This window comes from Bufo bufo, chromosome 7 (genome assembly GCF_905171765.1).
Source record: "Bufo bufo chromosome 7, aBufBuf1.1, whole genome shotgun sequence".
Classification (NCBI taxonomy): Eukaryota; Metazoa; Chordata; class Amphibia; order Anura; family Bufonidae; genus Bufo; species Bufo bufo.
The window spans coordinates 217,849,458-217,871,242 of NC_053395.1; the positions used below are offsets into that span (position 1 = coordinate 217,849,458).

The 21,785-nt window shown below is 45.6% G+C and overlaps 1 protein-coding gene across 1 annotated transcript in view; it reads right to left on the minus strand.

Annotated features, from left to right (window-relative positions):
• Positions 1-3,192: 3,192 nt before the first annotated feature.
• Positions 3,193-21,785, minus strand: part of LOC121007492 (unconventional myosin-X-like) — a 102,096-nt gene continuing 83,503 nt past the window's right edge. Inside the window, exons 38-41 of the mRNA XM_040439434.1 lie at positions 15,883-16,009; positions 14,484-14,936; positions 11,295-11,486; positions 3,193-4,890 (exon numbers count right to left, since the gene is read on the minus strand). Coding sequence (XP_040295368.1) covers positions 4,777-4,890; positions 11,295-11,486; positions 14,484-14,936; positions 15,883-16,009 — 886 coding nt within the window. The 3' untranslated portion in view covers positions 3,193-4,776. The remainder of the gene's footprint in view (positions 4,891-11,294; positions 11,487-14,483; positions 14,937-15,882; positions 16,010-21,785) is intronic.

A 21,785-nucleotide genomic window follows, 5' to 3' on the forward strand; every position in this document is an offset into this window, starting at 1 on the left:
CACAATGCCCGCAGGACAAGGGACTTCTTCCAGGAGAATAACATCACTCTTTTGGCCCATCTTGCGTGTTCCCCTGATCTAAATCCAATTGAGAACCTTTGGGGATGGATGGCAAGGGAAGTTTACAAAAATGGACAACAGTTCCAGACAGTAGATGGCCTTCGTGCGGCCGTCTTCACCACTTGGAGAAATGTTCCCACTCACCTCATGGAAACGCTTGCATCAAGCATGCCGAAACAATAACGGCGGAGCTACTCATTACTGAGTTCATGTTTGGAGGTTGGATTTCTGTTTTGGGGGGGGGGGGGGGGGGGTCTAGTTTTTTTTTGGAGGTGTGGTCCTAAACTTTTGATCAGCTGAAAAACAGCCTGTTTCAGTTTATTCGTTGTTTTCATTAAATTGAATGCTCAAAAAATGTTCTGTCTCACTCCCATTTCTTCTTGTTGCATGTTGAAGCTCTACTTGGAACCTTGTTAAGATCCAGCCATGCTACATAGGATTTTTTGCCATTTTTCAAGTGGTCTTCAACTTTTGATCAGGACTGTATCAGTATAATCAGCAGTGTCAACCCTACTAGCCAGTATGCCTAGTTTAATGGGTTTGATGCTGCTGACAGGTGTTTGTTAAGTGTGTGGCGTCCCAGAGCTTGCTTGCAGTTATAGTTTTGCAACAGCTGAAAGGCTTCGGGTTGGAGAGGATTGTAATAGATGACAGAAAACTACAATGGGTAAGTGAATAGTGGTTTAATGTCTGATGCATTGGAGCCATAAATGAAGCGAATATATCTGAAAATGGATTTTCTAACCAGAGAACACTTGCAAGGAAAGATCCTGTAAAGCAGGAATCTCGCATTTAGGAATGCATCATTGAGCTCAGATTACCCCACTAATCACAAGGTTCAGCACCCCTTCTGACGTGTGTTCTGTGCTACCTGGATAAGCCGCCCTCAGCTATAGGTGGAGGAGAACATATAAAAGAGCACTTATCTGACTATAGGTACCGGAGATTCACCTGAACATCTACTTGATGAGTACCCTCCTTAACTCCAGGTTTGGAGAACAATTGAATGTTTCTTCTCACATGATGCAATACAGTAAAATTCTGCAAGTAAGATGATTGCCAGGTGGCTTCCATGTCATATGTTGTCCGTTATTATGAGAAGTCCTGTGTGTTGACTTACCCTCGGGTTTATATTGCCATTATTCGCGCCAAGCCTGGCTCCACATTTCTCTGAAGTGCTTTGTAATTAAGAAGCTTGGAACATTTTTCATTCAAGAAGTGAACACTGAAGATCAGAGAGACAACTAGTCAAAAAATTGTAGCTTCACAGTCACTTTCCATTTTGTAATGGTTAGTGAGTCTTTGCTGAGCAGGCCTAGAGTTAGGATGTGCTTGTTTAAGCTGCTGAGGGCTAGTCCTAATCCAGGGAACCTTCATCCCGGAGGCTGAAACCTGCCAGACAAGCAACTGAACTGAAATTCTACTCCCAGAGAAAAAGAGAATGGACATTCTTTGATGGTTGAGAACCACTTAAGGCCATGCTGGACTGACAGAGTAAGGTAATTGCCTGTGTATGGCAACAGGTCTTGCTGCATGTGGAAAGGTTAATTGCCTTTGGCGTACACCACACTTCTGAGATGGACTGGCCATACGGATTTGAGATCTGCACCCCGCAGACTGGGCATTGCAGAAGGAGTTAATGAGAATAGAATTGAACGCAACCAATCATTGCTACTGCCTATACACGCCTATAAGGAATAGCCTACTCTGTGATATACCTCAGAACTGTACCTATTGCCACTATATGTACTGCAACTCCCATCATCTATTCAGTAAAGAGGGACTTTGTTGACTGCAACAAAACAGGCTTGGTTATTGACTCTTTAGCACCCTGCTACACACACAGCTAACACCAAGGGTGTCCCCACCAACACCAGGCAAAAGTCCCAAGTCCGAAGTGAAGAAAGGATTGTACCTCTCCATTCACTGCATGTTCAGCCCAAGGAGAGCTGGAGTAGGGTTGCCACCGAGGACTACAACCACCATCTGCTGCCACTCCCTTCCTCTCCATCCCAGCACATTGCAAACATTACCTCCCCAATAGCACTGCCAATCACAATAAAGCTGAAAACACCCCCAGCAGCAGATACTACGATGCAGCACAAAATACAACCCAAGTAGCACCAAATGAATACCACAGTGCAGAACAAAATACCTGACCACCATTTCCACACTGGCAGCAGTACTGTTCCCCTAACTACCACTTCCTACTGGCAGCAGCACAGTCACATTTTAGTTTCTTACTCTTCACAGACTGGCAAAAGCAGGACAGGGCAGGAACAGTGATACTGTTGGAGGAAGGACAGCATCTCTCCTGTAGTTCTCCTTCTACTTTTACTGGGCAAAGCACTGGTAATGATGTTGTCATAGGTCCTTCAGCCCTTCTGACCTCAGAAGTGCACTGGTCGGCAACATCAGTGCAGTCCTTTTCCTACCCCCTGACATACTAGATCATGAGGAGTCTGCCTGGTAGGGGCAAATTACCAGTCCTGTCTGGTAAGGAGAGATATGAAAGAAAAGACTTATATCAAATATTAATAAGCGGCAAGATCTTTGTACAATCTTCTTTCAGCTATAAAAAAAAAAAAAAAGTACACGTAAAATCTAAACAAAACGCTGTAAAACTTACACTGATTAGCCATAACATTTAGACCACTTACAGGTAATGTGAATGACGTAGATTATTTCAAGATGGCAGCACCTGTCATGGGGTGGGATGTGTTAAACAGCAGTTAAGCGGTTCTTGAGGCTGATGTGCTTGAAGCAGAAAAATGGCCAAGCGTGAGGATGTGGGTGACTCTGACAAGGACCAATTGTGAGGAGTAGACGACTGGGTCTGAAAATCTCCAAAACGTCTGGACCTGTGGCGTATCCCCTGTATGCAGCAGTTAGTGCCTACTAAAAGTGCCCCAAGGAAGAAGAATTGGTTGAACATTATCCCCGTAAAGCCTCAGCTTCCAAGCTCTCCCTGCTCAGTCAGAATGACAGCCTAGTCGTCACCTGCAGAGTGGTACGCACAGGAGGGGGGTCGTCGCTCCTGAGTCAGCACATAACAGTATGCAGAAGCACTGAGTAAATCCTGTGATATAAGGTATATAATCAGCTCCATTCTATACAGAGTCACGCTCCTCAATCAATAAACGTAATAATTTATTAGCAGTATAATGTAAATGCAGTAACAGTCAACTCCACCATCTATCATAAGAAGCGAGATACATTCAATCCTGGGCACCACCGCCTGCAGCAGCCCAGAAGCACGGTCTAAGACTGAGGCCGCAGAGGTCAGACAGACATAACCCAATGGCCTCCATTCGCCAACCAGAAAAAAAAAAAATAGATACTTCCCCTGGTTGGCATTGGATGGCAATATATACTGTGTTCACCTGTAGGTGCAGAGGAGTCCATGTGAAAAGGATAGGACCAGGACTGGAAAAACATGGCTGTTGTCTTCTAGAAATAGGGCCACACCTGTTCATGGGTTGTGTCTGGTATTGCAGCTCAGCTCCACTGAAGTAAATGGGGCCGGACAGCAATACCACAGGCAACCTGTGGGAAAGTGTGGAGTTTCTGGAACAAAGCAGCCATGTTTTCCTAATCCTGGACAACCCCTATAATACTTTATGAGGCATTGTGCATTAAAGAGTTTTGATCCCTGTGCCATGATTGTCTGAAGGAGAGTTTAAAGGACCACTCTAAATCACTGTTTTATGCCTAGTGCTCGCTCTGCGGGGGTGGAGCATGAGACAAAAATTCTCTCACTGGTGTTTGAATCCCTGTATCATGCTCCGCCTCTGAGGCCCTGCTTTAGGTATAACAGAGTGCACCAGTTTTGCCCAGAATATTCCTATAAAGATACGTCTCTCAGATATGACACCATGGGATTAGTAGTCTCCATTGAAGTAACCGATGGTCTTAAATACAGCACCGGACAATTAAAAACAGGAACACTGTATAATAGGAGTGTGTTTGTGTCCTCTGGATATGAGGAGTCTTACCCCAGGGTGCGCCTGTCACCGAATGCTACATAGCACGTACTGTAATATGGAGGATGATGATGCCACCTGTACAGGAGAGCGCCATAGTGGCATCGGGAAGACGGAATAGTTTAAAAAATAAATAATACTCCATGTTCTTCATATGTTACAGAGGTGATCTCATAAGCACAGAACGGAGAAGAACCTTCCCTGTCCTACCAGGGATTGTCCACAATGGCGGGGGGGGGGGGGGTAACTAATACTATCCAATCTCCACTGGAAACAAAAGCTTGGGCCTCCATCAATGTCTTCATCAAATACCAGCTGTGGGAGATACGCCCCCTGCAAATCTTGAAAATCCCTGAGAAGGATTCAGAAGATTGAGCTGGAGCTGAGGTGGCCCAACGTCACATCTTCAGCAGGAAGACAGAATTTTTAATAGAAAAAAAGGAGGATGTTTTTTCACAGCCATTTTACAGAAATAAAAGTCGCCTTGAATATTCAAGGCTCCAGTCTGTTGTGCAAGGAGGTTGTGACAGGTTATCCTCTTACTCCAGGTCTGGACACATAAATACAAAAAGTTCTTCAGAGGGTTCTGCCTCCTTGCAGTCTACGATGTTGATCGGGAACCGCTCATATTATTCCTGTGTATTGTGCAGGTCACGTAATCACCAAATCAGTTACGCTATAGTCACTGGGTCTGGGAATGTCCCGGAATGCCACCACTAGGGGGCGTATTTGGTCACCTGGCCCAGCTGCTGAATTGACTGTCCTGGCTTGTTACAGACTTGACGCTGCAGCGCTTCTTCACAATCATGTTGATGTAGGCTCTCATGATCTTGGTGATCTCTCCCACCTGCAGGAATAAGAAGAAGGATGGAGTATTACTAAGAGTGTGGATAAGTAGCAACTACAAATGCAGCGTCCCACTCGTGTACATGGGCACTGCAAATTTTGTCATATTCATGTTATTTGCATATTTCAGTGACTTAGCAGTAAAATCCCTGTTAACAGGCTGTCAGGTGCACTACACTTATTCCTCCACTAGATGGGGATAGCACCATAGTCTATATATACCACAGTTCAGGCCTAGTTGGTGAGTTGTTGGTTGAGGTAGCTGGAGTGAGGAGCAGGGGGAAGGAGAGGAGCCAATTCGTTGTCTCAGTTGTCAAGCCAAGAAACAGGCATAGGTGTAACCTTCCTCTACCACCTACTCTTCTGGAGTGCCAAGTGGACTTTATAATTTCTATGTAAAAGACAAAGGAAGGAAAATAGCCATTATACTAGGCTTTAGGCTCCTTTGTACCAAGGTGAAGGTTTATTAGCTTCCGGCAGCCTCACCGTTACTTCAGAGACAGACAGGCCATCTGTTGTAGCACTTGTATGTAGAAGATAAGAACCTAAACCACCGTTACTGAGATTAGAACAAGGCAAAGAGCTAAATACCAGTGAGAAGATACCTTTCATACTCTAACAAGACTTTAGCCTGATACAGGACCACACATAAAGCCTGTTATAAGGGATTTACAGTATTCAGGTTCCATATACATGAGAGACTGTTTATATCTGGATGTAAATTGCTGTTCAGACCCTGCTTACAGTAAAGTTCTCAGTTGGATTCGAACCCTGTCTCATTCTTCCATCTCCATACTACAATCACTCATCATTTTGCACCACCAAGGTGCTGGCGTCACGGTTTTACCTAATTGAGGGGCCCAACCACACAAGCACCCAGAAAATCCAACCACCATCAAGGGCACCTCAATCCACACCTAGCCAGTGTCCCCTGTAATAGAGTGTGCCCCGGAGAATCTGGTGCTGTTCTCCCCTTCACTGCACTGCTGGCCCAGGGAGGCATCTGCTAAACCGTGAGTACACGAACTATTGCACCCATCGGCCCACCGTGAGCCTCACGTGTTTTCCCCTGCGGTACGGCACGCTGCACAAACGTCTGCTACAACCACCAACATTACTACAACTACTCCACTAATGATAATATAATACCATACTGCTACACTACCACTATATTTCTCTAGTACACTACCACCACTACAACTATATTACTACTACTGTACTAAACTACATACTACTAGAACTAAAAATACCAACTGATTAATACCACCACTACAAATTAACTAGATTTCTATTACTACCACCAATACTACTATTACTAAAGCCTTCTACTACTACCACCACTAAATACAACAATATTACTATTAGTACCAGAACTACTACTATTTTACCACAACTATATTACTACTGCTTTTACTAACCACCACCACAACAGTAAGTACAACAATATTACTACCACTACTACTATTACAACTATATTACTACTGATTTTACTACCACCACTTACTACAACTATATTACTATTCCCACAACACTAAGTACAACAATATTACTACCACCACTAATATAATACTGCTACTACAACTGTATTACTACTGCTTTTACTACCACCACTACTCCTAACTACAACTATATTACTACAACAACAACACCAAGTACAACATTACTACTATTAGGCTACATGCACACGACAGTTTTGTGTTTTGGGGTCCGCAAATTGCGGACCCGCAAAACACGAATGGCGTCCGAGCGCGTTCCGCAATTTGCGGAACAGCACGGCCAGCCTTTAATATAACTGCCTATTCTTGTCCGCAAAGCGCGGACAAGAATAGGACATGTTATTATTTTTTTTGCGTGGCCACGGAACGGACCAACGGATGGGGACAGCACACGGAGTGCTGTCCACTTCTTTTGAGGCCCCATTGAAGTGAATGGGGCCGCATCCGAGCCGCCAAAACTGCGGCTCGGATGCGGACCAAAACAACGGTCGTGTGCATGAGGCCTTACTAGTACTGCAGCTACATCACTACTGCTAGGCTCCACTACTACTAAAACGATATATACTACCACTACACAATTACTAAAACTATAATCGGGATCTTTCTAATGCCCCCATAATGTAATGACCCGGAGTGCCATTACCACTTCTTTTGACGCCTTGCTACATTTCCTATGAGCTAATTTATATCACCTTATATCACTTGATGTATTTCCTATAATGTGCATATTTATTACTAAAACTGTTATGTTCAAGTGTAATAACCTGGTCCACCAGCAGATGGCGGCAGCAATAGGCAGAGATAGTTTCTCTGGAGAGGAACCTTCTGGTTCCTCCCAGCCTTCTCTAGTGAGGAAGGAGCTCAGTGTTAGGGAGAAGTTAGTGAGCAGTTCTAGTCCACCCTCCTGGAGAGGTTGTGTGCTGCCTAGCAGAGCGCTGCCTGCTCTGCCAGGCCCAGAGGCCCTGCCTATGAAGTCTACATGGTTACTTGTCCCCTTCTGGGCTTGCATTGCCTCCTTCCAAGCTGACCCGAAGCTTGAGGTATTCTAAAGCCAGGACAAGAAGTTCCTAGGATTATAAGAGACAGACTGCAGCTAACTTAAGTTCCAGCAGAAGAGGAAGAGTTTCCTATTTATCCAACCAAGTATACAGGGCTGAGAGAGCTACCGCATAGCAGAGCTGAGATTGTTGCAGAGAAGTATTTGCCTGCCAATATCTGCTGATGACCAAGATACTGTTTGGAAGCTGTTTAGATTATCAATTTATGGCAAGTAAAAGCAACTGTTCAATGTTACTACAAAGTCTGGACCCCATTTATTTCACTTTATCCACGTTCACCTACCCCTTTTGCACTGCTTTGTACACATCACGTCTGGGATCCACGGATATCCAGGTAGGAACACCGTGACACGTGTATATAACATCTACAGATACTGTAGGCCATCCTGCACCACTCTGGCAATCCTACCTCTGGGTACCAACATTATCATCTACGAAGGGAGCCTTGTGCTTCCACTGCTTAACCGCAGCTTCACGTTTACTTGCTCTAAAAGAGAGACATATTTCGTAGAAACCTCCGAAGGGTCAAGGGATACCCCAGATGCGGCCCTGTGGGTGCGTTGCAATTACTCCCTCTACTGCTCTATTTCTACTATTAATACTGGACTGTACCAGTACTATATACGATTCTACTAAAATACACTAGTACTAATACTTAGTTACTACATTTACGGTCTCAGACATTCCCCATGCTCTGCTCTGTCCAGGGATTTGGAAGAGCTCATCCTCAGAAACAGTAGGGATCACAGAGGTCGGATGTCCCCTTAACTTAAAGGGGTTGTCCCATCTCAGCTTTTTTAGGGGGCAAGATGGTAAAAACTAGGGATCGACCGATTATCGGTTTTACCGATATTATCGGCCGATATTGAGGATTTTGAACGTTATCGGTATCGGCATCTATTTTGCCGATATTCCGATAACGTATTGGGAACACAGAACGCGCTGCTGACAGCGCGTTCTGTGTTCCCTCCGCAGCACAGGGGAGAAGGAAGCAGTGTCTCCTCCCCCTGTGATGCTGCTGCCGCCAATGGCAGGAGAGGAGACAAGAGGAGGGGAGGGGCTGTGGCCGCTGCGCCACCAATGAAGATGAGTCTTTCATTAATTCATATACAGGAGGCGGGAGCTGGGAGCTGGCTGCGGATCGCAGCTACCGCTCATAGAGGTCGGGAGCCGGCTATGTGAATCTGCAGCCAGCTCCCGCCTCCTGTATGTGAAAGAGAGGTATCTTCATTGGTGGCGCAGTGCGTCCCCCCCCCCTCAAGCCCCCTAGTATTAATCATTGGTGGCGCAGTGCGGCCCCCACCCCCATCCCAATAGTAAAAACATTGGTGGCGCAGTGCGCCCCCCCCCCCCCCCCAGTATTAATCATTGGTGGCAGTGGCCACAGGATCCCCTCTCCCCTGCTCCTCCGATCGGAGCCCCAGCAGTGTAATCCTGGGGCTCCGATCGGTTACCATGGCAGCCAGGACGCTATTGAAGCCCTGGCTGCCATAGTCAGCTCCATGCTGCTGTGTGCACAAAGCACAGAGCAGCAGGGACAGTGTGAGATCCTATTCACCCTGATAGAGATCTATCAGGGTAAATAGGACAAGGGTTCTAGTCCCTAAGGGGGCTAAAAGTTAGTAAAAAAAACCCCACAAAAATATTAAGTATAAATGAAAAAGATTTACAAAAAAATAAAATAATAATACACGTTAACAATAAACATAAATTTTCAGCAGATTTGTGTAGGAAAAAAAAAAATTTCCTCAAAAATAAAAATACCCAGAATATCGGTATAAATTATCGGCTATCGGCCTGAAAGTTGACAAATTATTGGTATCGGTATCGGCCCTAAAAAATCAATATCGGTCGATCCCTAGTAAAAACCACAGTAAGTGTCAGCTGGGGGTGGGGGCGGAGGTATGAAAAGCCCCGGGCCGGCTGCTGTCCGCTGTATCCTTAACTCCCACAGCGGCGGGTAGGAGCTACTCAAACAGCAGAGCACAGCGAGCTCCTCTGTGTGCGGTAACTCAGGAGTCATGGAGGTAGCACAGCGTGCTGTGCTCTGCTGTTTGTGCAGATGCCATTCTCTGCAATGGGAATTACAGAAACACAAGATCGCTCGACCATTGCTTATTCATAATTATATAGTGTGGGCTCAGCATGCACGTGAAATCTGCATCCCCTGAATTTAATGGAGGCCAGCTGGCATTTAGCATAGGTTCCTGTCCTAAAGAGATCGCCTTGCAGTTGGCAGACAGGCACAAATTATTTTGTACAAAATGTATTTGCCAAGCAGCTCGCATTTATATAATTAGCATAGCATTAGCACTGTTATATGTGGCATCATTTTATATATTTTGTGTTTGTAGAGTGCTGTTGCCTTGCATTTGATTGTACCCTGGCAGGCGCATACTGTGGGTATTCCTGTCTTGCCAGGGGATGAGCCTCAAGAATAATTTCCTCTGGTTTTGTACAACAAACCTCAGGCCGACGCGGCAGGAATATTCACCAATATCCACTGTCCCAGAATGCTGGCGCATTTATAGTCTGTGACTGAGCAGGCAGTTCTCAGGAGCCTTCCCAATAATTGGCTGCTTGTCAGAGGAGGTGAGAGCTGCAGTTACATGTAGCAATCACTTCCACCCTACAGGGATGAGCAATGGCTACTGCAGTCACTCGTCCACATACAGATTCTTCATGTGAACAGCGATCTGCTGCCCCGAGACGATGAATTATGTGTCATCATGAACGATGATTTCACCCAATGAGGTGGCGCCTCTACATGGGCCGATTATTCGGAACGAACGTGGGTATAAACATTAGGGTCCGATAATTGTTCCTTTAGTCCATAAATGGAGTGAGGATCACCACGCCATTGGACACACCAGTTACTATTTATGGACTACTTCTCGGACAGTGAATTTTGGTGAATAAGACCTTGGTTGCCGTGCACTCGGTTATGTTTGGACAGATATCGAGAGGACGTGAGACCTTACTTTTGTGAGTAGTTGTCTTAGGCTGAGTTCACATCGGCAATCTGAACTGGTAGAGGAACACACTGTCGAAGTTTACTGTAGCCAGTATAGCCGGATACCACCGTGCACCGCCGGACTCCCATTCACTAGAATAGGATCTGGCATATGTGCTGGTTTTCAGCCAGACAAAAATTGCTGCGTGTAGTAAATTTTTGTCTGGCCAAAAACAGTGACCGGATCAGCGCGCCAGAGTTCACAACGCAGCCTTACTTTACTCCAGAATCGTGCACCAAAATTTCGGGGCATTTCTAGTGAATGCTATTACATCTTAAAGGGTTTCTGCAGTTCTTTTAAACTGATGATCTATCCTCTGGATAGATCATCAGCGTCTGATCGCCAGGGTCCGACACCCGGGACCCCCTCCGATCAGCTGTTTGAGAAGGCAGCGGTGCTGGCAGTAGCGCCGCTGCCTTCTCGCTGTTTACCGCTGGCCCAGTGACGTCACGACTAGTATCACTGGCCTGGGCGCGGCTAAGCTCCATTCAAGTGAACAGAGCTTAGCCGCACCCAGGCCAGTGATACTAGTCATGACGTCACTGGGCCTGCGGTAAACAGCGAGAAGGTCATGGCGCTCCTGGAGCCCCGCTGCCTTCTCAAACAGCTGATTGTCGGGGGTCCTGGTTGACCACCGCCGAGGATAGATCATCAGTTTAAAAGAACTGCAGAACCCTTTTTAAGCCACACTCCTTTGTTGAACAAGTAAGAAAATGTCCACAGACTATAATAGATGTAGTGCGAAGCGCGCACGCCATTTGTTTGGCCCAAATTATGCCAGAATTCTGCGGCATTTAGACCAGTAAACTCCGTGCTTGACCCAGTGAGGACACTGACCTGGGTCGTTTCAAAAAACATTTCTCTGTCGTCTACTGTAATCTTAAAGGTGTTGGGCTGAGGAGCCCCGAAGAAGATGATGTGCTCATACTGAAACGTCTCCAGGGGCTTTGGATCTCCACGTTTGTAAACAGAGACATTCTCTGTGCTGACCCCCAGCCACAAATCATTGGGAAATCCTCCTTCTTTATACTGTGGAAAAAGGACAAAAATCACATCAAATATTTATAATTATCAGATACAATGAAGGCCTAGTACACAGGAACCCTGCCCTAAATACAGATGTCCATACGGGGCAGCATTATAGTAGTTACGGTATATTCTTGTACACAGGAGGCAGTATTATAGCAGTTATATTCTTGTACATAGGAGCAGTATTATAGTAGTTAAATTCTTCTACATAGGAGGCAGTATTATAGTAGTTATATTCTTCTACATAGGAGGCAGTATTATAGTAGTTATATTCTTGTACATAGGAGCAGTATTATAGTAGTTATATTCTTGTACATAGGAGGCAGTATTATAGTAGTTATATTCTTGTACATAGGAGGCAGTATTATAGTAGTTATATTCTTGTACATAGGAGGCAGTATTATAATAGTTATATTCTTGTACATAGGAGGCAGTATTATAGTAGTTATATTCTTGTACATAGGAGGCAGTATTATAGTAGTTATATTCTTGTACATAGGAGACAGTATTATAGTAGTTATATTCTTGTACATAGGAGCAGTATTATAGTAGTTATATTCTTGTACATAGGAGCAGTATTATAGTAGTTATATTCTTGTACATAGGAGCAGTATTATAGTAGTTATATTCTTGTACATAGGAGCAATATTATAGTAGTTATATTCTTGTACATAGGAGCAATATTATAGTAGTTATATTCTTGTACATAGGAGCAGTATTATAGTAGTTATATTCTTGTACATAGGAGCAGTATTATAGTAGTTATATTCTTGTACATAGGAGCAGTATTATAGTAGTTATATTCTTGTACATAGGAGCAGTATTATAGTAGTTATATTCTTGTACATAGGAGCAGTATTATAGTAGTTATATTCTTGTACATAGGAGCAGTATTATAGTAGTTATATTCTTGTACATAGGAGCAGTATTATAGTAGTTATATTCTTGTACATAGGAGCAGTATTATAGTAGTTATATTCTTGTACATAGGAGCAGTATTATAGTAGTTATATTCTTGTACATAGGAGGCAGTATTATAGTAGTTATATTCTTGTACATAGGAGCAGTATTATAGCAGTTATATTCTTGTACATAGGAGCAGTATTATAGCAGTTATATTCTTGTACATAGGAGAAGTATTATAGTAGTTATATTCTTGTACATAGGAGGCAGTATTATAGTAGTTATATTCTTGTACATAGGAGGCAGTATTATAGTAGTTATATTCTTGTACATAGGAGCAGTATTATAGCAGTTATATTCTTGTACATAGGAGCAGTATTATAGCAGTTATATTCTTGTACATAGGAGAAGTATTAGGCTGAGTTCACACGGGCGAGATTTCCGCGCGGGTGCAATGCAGTAGGTGAACGTATTGCACCCGCACTGAATCCTGCACCATTCATTTCAATGGGTCTGTGTACATGAGCGTTTTTTTTCACGCATCACTTCTGCAATGCTTTAAAATCGCAGCATGTTCTATATTCTGCGTTTGTAACGCAGGACAGGCCCCATAGAAGTGAATGGGGCTGCGTGAAAAACGCATTGCATCTGCAAGCAAGTGCGGGTGCGATGCGTTTTTCACTGATGGTTGCTAAGAGATGTTGTTTGTAAACCTTCAGTTTTTTATCACGCGCGTGAAAAACGCATCAAAACGCATTGCACCCGCGCGGAAAAAACTGAACAACTAAACGCAATCGCAGACAAAACTGACTGAACTTGCTTGCAAAATAGTGCGAGTTTAACTGAACGCACCCTGAACGCATCCTGAGCCAATCCGTCACGCCCGTGTGAACCCAGCCTTATAGTAGTTATATTCTTGTACATAGGAGGCAGTATTATAGTAGTTATATTCTTGTACATAGGAGGCAGTATTATAGTAGTTATATTCTTGTACATAGGAGCAGTATTATAGTAGTTATATTCTTGTATATAGGAGACAGTATTATAGTAGTTATATTCTTGTATATAGGAGGCAGTATTATAGTAGTTATATTCTTGTACATAGGAGCAGTATTATAGTAGTTATATTATTGTACATAGGGAGCAGTATTATAGTAGTTATATTCTTGTACATAGGAGGCAGTATTATAGTAGTTATATTCTTGTACATAGGAGCAGTATTATAGCAGTTATATTCTTGTACATAGGAGCAGTATTATAGCAGTTATATTCTTGTACATAGGAGAAGTATTATAGTAGTTATATTCTTGTACATAGGAGGCAGTATTATAGTAGTTATATTCTTGTACATAGGAGGCAGTATTATAGTAGTTATATTCTTGTACATAGGAGCAGTATTATAGCAGTTATATTCTTGTACATAGGAGAAGTATTATAGTAGTTATATTCTTGTACATAGGAGGCAGTATTATAGTAGTTATATTCTTGTACATAGGAGCAGTATTATAGTAGTTATATTCTTGTACATAAGAGCAGTATTATAGTAGTTATATTCTTGTACATAGGAGCAGTATTATAGTAGTTATATTCTTGTACATAGGAGGCAGTATTATAGCAGTTATATTCTTGTACATAGGAGGCAGTATTATAGCAGTTATATTCTTGTACATAGGAGGCAGTATTATAGCAGTTATATTCTTGTACATAGGAGCAGTATTATAGTAGTTATATTCTTGTACATAGGAGCAGTATTATAGTAGTTATATTCTTGTATATAGGAGACAGTATTATAGTAGTTATATTCTTGTATATAGGAGCAGTATTATAGTAGTTATATTCTTATACATAGGAGGCAGTATTATAGTAGTTATATTCTTGTACATAGGAGCAGTATTATAGTAGTTATATTATTGTACATAGGGAGCAGTATTATAGTAGCTCTATTTTTGGATATAGGTGGCAGTATTATAGTAGTTATATTCTACATTACAAAGCATAGGGTAAAATCCACAGCAAATCTGCTAAAAAATTCACATGTACTCACTGCCTTCCCACGGCTCCTATATAGATTACTACTTGGCGGGGAGCTCTTACCTCGACATCAAACAGCGTGGATCCATATCCCGGCCACTCAGTAACAATCGTCATATAATTCACCATTGCCTGGTGCTGGGACATCCCATGAAGACGACTCCATTTCTCCGCTATACTGGTACGTGCTGCTGACAGTTCCTCTTTCACCCACATCTCCATCATCTGTTCTTCCTCCATCTTCTGTTTCTTCATAGAGCCCACTTTGAAGCCACGTTTCAAGGTCCCCTCTAGAAAGCTGGTTCTCCTCCTCTCCAGGGTCTGACCAGACGTGGTGCTGCTGGTTTTAGTGGCCTGAAGAATTTTGTTCTTTAGTCTCTGAACAGGGTAGACATTTTCCAGGGACCATGAAACTTTAGCAAAGTTTCCATGCTGATATTGCAATCTTAAGGCCGCTAAGTGTTGTAAAGTGTCTTCTGGGGCTGGGAAGTGACCACTTGTTAGACTTTCATGAGCCTGGAAAAATTTTAAACCATCAGCCACGCAGTAAAAGCAGAATATGTACCTGTATATTCTATCTTATATTATTTCATGATTTTAAAAAATGTGAAAAAGTGTTTTTCACAATTTGCTTTCCTTTGCAAGGTCTACAGTGTATCTATTCCTATGTGTCGACGACAACACGTCCTGCTTGATCCTGCAGAGTTGTCATGGGGGCACCTTTAGCTTCAGTGTCCATGTCCTAACTACCTTAAATAGCGGCAGTCATGTATGTATGTTAGCGGACATCAGATAATAATCACCTTCATCATCAATGTCCCCATGGCAATACAGGAAAGCAGTGTTGTCATAGGGACACGAGAGAAGAAATGAGTACTTGTGAACAGAGGAACTGCAGATATCGGGGTCTATCACTTACACAGTGTCGCATCCTAATATACCTTACGTTTCAGTTTTTCACCATTTTTAAAATCTCAGTTTGCTGTCAAAGAATGAGAACATTCCACTGAGGGAAATGAATACATACAAGTTTGTAAGGCTTCCAGTACTACGCCTGTCTTCAGAAAGCTCCCCCTAGTGGTGGGTGCAGGCAGAATTTTATCATTAGTCACCCCCCCATCTAGGACAAAACCTGGATAACTATGTCTGCGCAGGAGATTTGGAGCTCTGTATCAGAAACATTAAGCTCTGATCTTTATAGACATATGTATTATGAAATTGATACAGAAGACGGGGCTTATTTTAGTCTTTAGTCATGTCCCTCCAAGGAGTTCGGATTTAACAACTATTAGAAAGATATCGGATGGAAACATAAGAAATTTCACAACTTTTTGGAAAATCCCATCTTTTCAAGATATTCTAGTTTAAGGATATAGGGATGGCTATAATGTCTTTCCGCGACACGGCTCTGATCAGCCAGGAAGATGAAAGATGCTCAGATTCTCTGATAAATAAGACAGACCTGCTCAAACATGAAGGCAAACTCCACGCCCTCTCTAGGAACGCTCTGCACGTCCAGGAAGCAGTAGAGTTTGAAATACAGAGTCCACTGAGCAGATTCCTCCTCCTCGTCTCCTGTGCCGGCAAGTCTGAGAAAAGAGACAGGGGGCGCCACACGGAGTGAAAATACAATAAAAGGAGTGAGTGTGTAAAGAGCTAAAATCTGTAAAGATGTAGTACAGGTTGTTATATAAAGGGTGTGCTCATTTTTGCACATTTTACAATTTACATCTAGAATTTACAATTATTTATCTGGCGTTACATTCTGTATTATACTCCAGAGCTGCACTCGCTATTCTGCTGGTGCAGTCACTGTGTACATCCATTACTTATCCTGTACTGATCCTGAGTTACATCTTGTATTATACTCCAGAGCTGCACTCACTATTCTGCTGGTGCAGTCACTGTGTACATACATTACTTATCCTGTACTGATCCTGAGTTACATCCTGTATTATACTCCAGAGCTGCACTCACTATTCTGCTGGTGGAGTCACTGTGTACATACATTACATTACTTATCCTGTACTGATCCTGAGTTACATCCTGTATTATGCTCCAGAGCTGCACTCACTATTCTGCTGGTGCAGTCACTGTGTACATACATTACTTATCCTGTACTGATCCTGAGTTACATCCTGTATTATTCTCCAGAGCTGCACTCACTATTCTGATGGTGCAGTCACTGTGTACATACATTACATTACTTATCCTGTACTGATCCCGAGTTACATCCTGTATTATACTCCAGAGCTGTACTCACTATTCTGATGGTGCAGTCACTGTGTACATACATTACATTACTTATCCTGTACTGATCCTAAGTTTTACAGCAAGACACGGAGGCTTCGTATTGCTATCTCCTTCTTTACTTCCACCAATAGCAGCAAAGGAGAAATTAACATAAACATAACAATAAAGGACCCTCCCCTAACAGATCCTATAATAAGCAGTGTCCTCTTGCATATCTTCCTCTTTCTTTGCTGCTCCACCAAAGCTAAGTTATATCTGTATTTCATGGAGTTTTATTACATGTTATGAAGCTATTATGTCATTTCCTTGTGTTTATTAAGGATTGTATAATATAAATAGCTTCTGCCCTTTTGCAGGGTCCTTTTTTCCCCCTCATTTGTGGGTATTGAGTATTTGACAACTGTATTTCTCCTACGCCTATTGCGTTTATCATTAGGGGGTCATCCCCCCCCTTTCCCCATTCCATCCTCGCTTCACCCGGCGATTTATTTCATTGTTATCTCCGTTCTTGCTTGGGGTGCGCTCTGCGCCTCCCCTCCTTCCTCCCTACCTTCATTCTCTGCCCCGATTCCTCCCCGCTGGTTCCCGGCGGTCTAGGTGTCGGCGGCAGGTTCCGCTTTGTTTCCCGCGGCTCCGAGATCTCGGTGGCCATTTTGGGGAGCTCCCGCCCGTCCTCTCGCGGGATTTTGTAGTTTCTCTACCGTACAGGCCTCTCGCTCGGCTCCGGATCGGCTCCTGCTCTGCAGCGCTTGGGGTGATTAACCCCTAGTTAGGTAGCTACCTCCTCGGTCTTTGTGACCTCTATTATATAAGACATCCCTAATTAGGTTTTTCTACCACTAGTGTATTTAGTTATAATACCTAAATATGTCCTCTGACCGCTCTCCCTCTGGGTCCAATCCCCCCCCATCCACTGGGGACCCCAGCTTACCAGCTATTAGTGCACAGGCCCTGGAGCTACAACGCTCGGTGTCTAGTGCTATTATTGAAGCTATGGGATCCATGTCCTCTATGATTTCACAGACCATCTCCCAGGCCTTGTCTACCCATGCCCCTGGCCCCTCCACTCAGTTGCCTGTACTTACTAGCCCGCAGCCTACCATTGAACCTCCTGCCCAGGAGACTTTGACTGGTGTGATTCAAGCCACCCATGATAGCGCGCTTAGATCGTGCAAAAGAGCCTTACCGCGCCAGGCAGAAAGGGCGCGAACGTGGAAATGTGCTAGAGCACAAACTAATGATATAGATTCAGATTTGGAATCTGATATGGAGGCTTATGCGGAGGCAAGCGGCCAATCTGAAGGGGAGATGGAGATGGAACCTGAGTTTCCAGATACCGCTGGCCCTAGGCATTCTACCTCTGGGTCCGTGGGCGCGTCCGCCACTGCCCCTAACACGGATTCTACCCTGGTGGATCCCTCAGGCAACCCATTATTTGATCCTGATGCCCTCCACCATCCTAGGTCGGCGGAGTGGCTGCCGGTAGCTCATGTGAGCGATTACCTTGAGCATTGGGTGCGCCGTCCTCTGAGCAAAGAGGCGCGCAGCAAGCTCCGAGCGGAATGCCCCAGACCATTGATCCCCAACAAGGTCTGTGAAACGCCATCTGTGGATCAAAAAATGACACAGTTCTTGGCTAAAACCGGCTGGAATCCCCGTAAGGGGTTAGATTCCGCAATTAAGAGTTGTCAGGATAAACTCCTTGACCTCTTTGGCCCCCTAGCCAAAATCTTTGAGATGGCCGAGTCGGCCAGAGCTGACAGCTCTCCGATAGATCCGGAGGAGCTTACTGGCTGGATACAGAGAGCAATTTGTATTGCGGGCAGCACCAACTCCTCCCTGGCCATTGAACGGCGTAAAGCCATTCGGTTTAAAATCGACCCGAAATTGGCCAACCTGGCACTCACTGAGACAGGGAAGGATGCTCAGGGTCAACTGTTCGGGGATTCCTTCATCAAGGACCTCAGCAGGTACGTAGGTGCATTTACTGCCCTGGACAAGGCCCAGTCCTCCATGAGAAGGGTCTTTCAGGGACGGGTCTCCACTAGGGCCGGCAGTAGTAGGGGCCGTCTGTCCGGCCGCTCCAGTTTTCAAGCCCGCAGTTCGGGCAGAGGCTCCTTCAACCAGAGACCTCCCTTCCAGGACCACAGGGATCCTCCTCCGTTCTTCCCGGCCAGAGGCGGCCAATGGCGTTCCAGGTCCGTTAGAGGGAATCCGAACTTCCGTAAATCGTTCGGTAAGTCTTTCCCCAGTGGGGACTTCTTTGGTTCCTTGTGTCGGGGGCAGACTCCGTCTATGTTCCCACGTTTGGTCCAGCATTACATCAGACCCATGGGTGCTGAGTACGGTACAGGGGTTCCACATAGAACTTACAGGTTCACCAGATCTCGTCCTTTCAACCCCACCCCTGGCACTACCGGACAGGGAACTGGTGGATTTAGAACTGTTATCCCTTTTTCACAAAGATGCGATAGAAAGGGCCCCTCTTACTTCGGGGGGTGTTCTCAGCCACATTTTTCTAGTGCAGAAAAAGGGTGGACAAATGCGTCCAGTGATAAATCTCCGGGCCCTGAACTCTGTGGTGCGCTATCGCCACTTCAAGATGGAGGGGATTCACCTTCTGCGGGACTTGCTGATTCCGGGGGACTGGATGGTGAAGCTGGACCTCAAAGATGCCTATCTTACGGTCCCGATTGCCTCTTTGTCCAGGGATCTCCTGCGTTTCCTGTGGAGGGACGAAGTGTGGCGCTTCACTTGCCTGCCGTTCGGCCTTTCTTCGGCGCCTTGGTGCTTCACCAAGCTTCTGCGCCCAGTCATGGCCTGGCTGCGGAGTCGTGGGGTGCGTCTAGTCATCTATCTGGACGACATCCTCATTATGCACCAAGGTCAGTCGTCTCTGCTTCAGCATCTCCAGTGGACCTCGGACCTTCTGACGGCTCTGGGATTCCTACTCAACCCCGAGAAATCCTGCCTCACACCGACTCGACGGATGGAGTTCCTGGGCTTCACGGTGGACTCTGTTGCGGAATCTCTCAGTCTTCCTTCAGAGAAGTTACGGACGATACGCAAGGAGTTGAGACATGCTCTCTCAACGCCCTCCCTATCTCTACGCCACCTGGCTCGCATCATTGGGCTATTAGCCTCCTCTATCCAGGCAGTCTTCCCCGCTCCACTCCATTATCGGGCTCTACAGCGCCTGAAGATCGCCCACCTCCGTGCCGGTGCCTCCTTTGCAGACGCGGTGGTTCTGGATCAGGAAGCTCGGGAAGAACTTTGTTGGTGGTTAAGCAACTTGGAAGCCTGGAACGGCAGAGCAATCTTCGGATTCCAACCAGAATTCACGGTGGAGTCGGACGCGAGTCTCCAAGGCTGGGGTGCCAACTGCGAGGGTATTTCCATTGGGGGTCGATGGTCGGAGACCGAGACCCATCTTCACATCAACGCTCTGGAACTTCTAGCGGGCTCGTTTGCCATCAGGAGTTTCACCAAGGGCATAGCTCACGCGTGCATCCGTCTACGCATGGACAATGTGTCGGCGGTCCGATATGTCAATCATCTGGGCGGCACCCAATCGGCCACCTTAGCCCGACTGGCGAAGGAGTTCTGGTCCTACTGTCTGTCCAGGGACATCATGATTCAAGCGGAGTACCTTCCGGGTCTTCACAACTACCGAGCGGATCGGAGTTCCCGATGCTTCACGGACGGCAGCGACTGGAGGCTGAATCCGGAGATGTTCTCCACAATCTCGGACATCTGGGGTCCTTGCTCCATAGACCTTTTTGCGTCCCGGCTCAATACTCACCTGCCCAGGTTCTTCAGCTGGCGGCCGGATCCGGAAGCAGAGGTGGTGGATGCGTTTCTCCAGGACTGGTCTTCAGCCCTACATTACGCGTTTCCACCGTTTGCCATGATTCTGAGAATGTTGCTACAGACTCGGCATCAGGTGGCGGAATTGGTGGTGGCGATTCCCTTCTCGGGGTCTCAAGCCTGGTACCCGATCCTCCTGGAACTCCTAGTGGATGTACCTCTCCTCCTTCCGACGCGGACGGATCTCCTCCAGGACCCTCTAGGTGCCCCACATCCCCTTCTGGTCGAAGGCTCCCTTCAACTCCTAGCGTGCCGAATCTCAGGACTCCAGGAGAGGTCGAGGGAATTTCGGAGGCAACTAGACGCCTCCTGGACAACGCTTGGGCTCCCGTCACCCGGAAATCTTACCGGGCAGCTTGGGGATCTTGGGTTAGCTGGTGCATGGAACGGGACCTGGATCCCATTTCGGCACCTGTGACCCATTTGTTGCAATTCCTGACATCTCTCTTTGAAGCAGGAAAAGCTTATCGGACCATCAATTTGTTCCGTTCAGCGATTTCTTCGACTCATCAGGGCTTTGATGGTGTTCCTGCTGGTCAACACCCTTCGGTGTCACGACTTTTACGTGGCTCACGCTTGGCTCGTCCTCCTCAGCCACGTTTCACCACTACGTGGAATGTTTCCCTGGTCCTTTCTTTCCTCTCTGCTTGGCCCGACAACGCGGCTCTTTCCCTCCGTCAACTGTCGGCCAAATTGCTGACCCTCTTTTGCCTGATTTCCTGTAAGAGGGTCTCTGATGTCAGGGCTCTGGATCATGATGCGAGATCCTTTACTCCCGAAGGTGTTACTTTTAACATCACGCGGCGTACCAAGACCAATATTCGGTCTGTGTCCTATCCCTGTTTTCCGTCTTCTCCGGCGCTTTGTCCTGTAGCTTGCCTACGGGAATATGAGTTGCGCACTCGGACTCATCGCTCTGCGGACATCCCGCAACTTTTCCTCTCTATTCGCCATCCCTTTGGCCCGGTTACCAGTCCCACTTTGGCGCGTTGGATGAAGTGGGTCATGTCCCTTTCTGGGATTGATACGGCGGTCTTTACCGCTCACTCGGCCAGGGGCGCGGCTGCCACTGCCCTGGCTGTTTCGGGGGCTCGTTTGGAGGACATTCTGCGTCTGGCTGACTGGTCTAGGGCCACGACGTTCACAGAATTTTATTTCCGTCCGCCCCCTCATGTGTTTTCATCTATTATTGAGCAGCTTTGAACTTGCAATACGAAGCCTCAGTGTCTTGCTGTAAAACTAAAT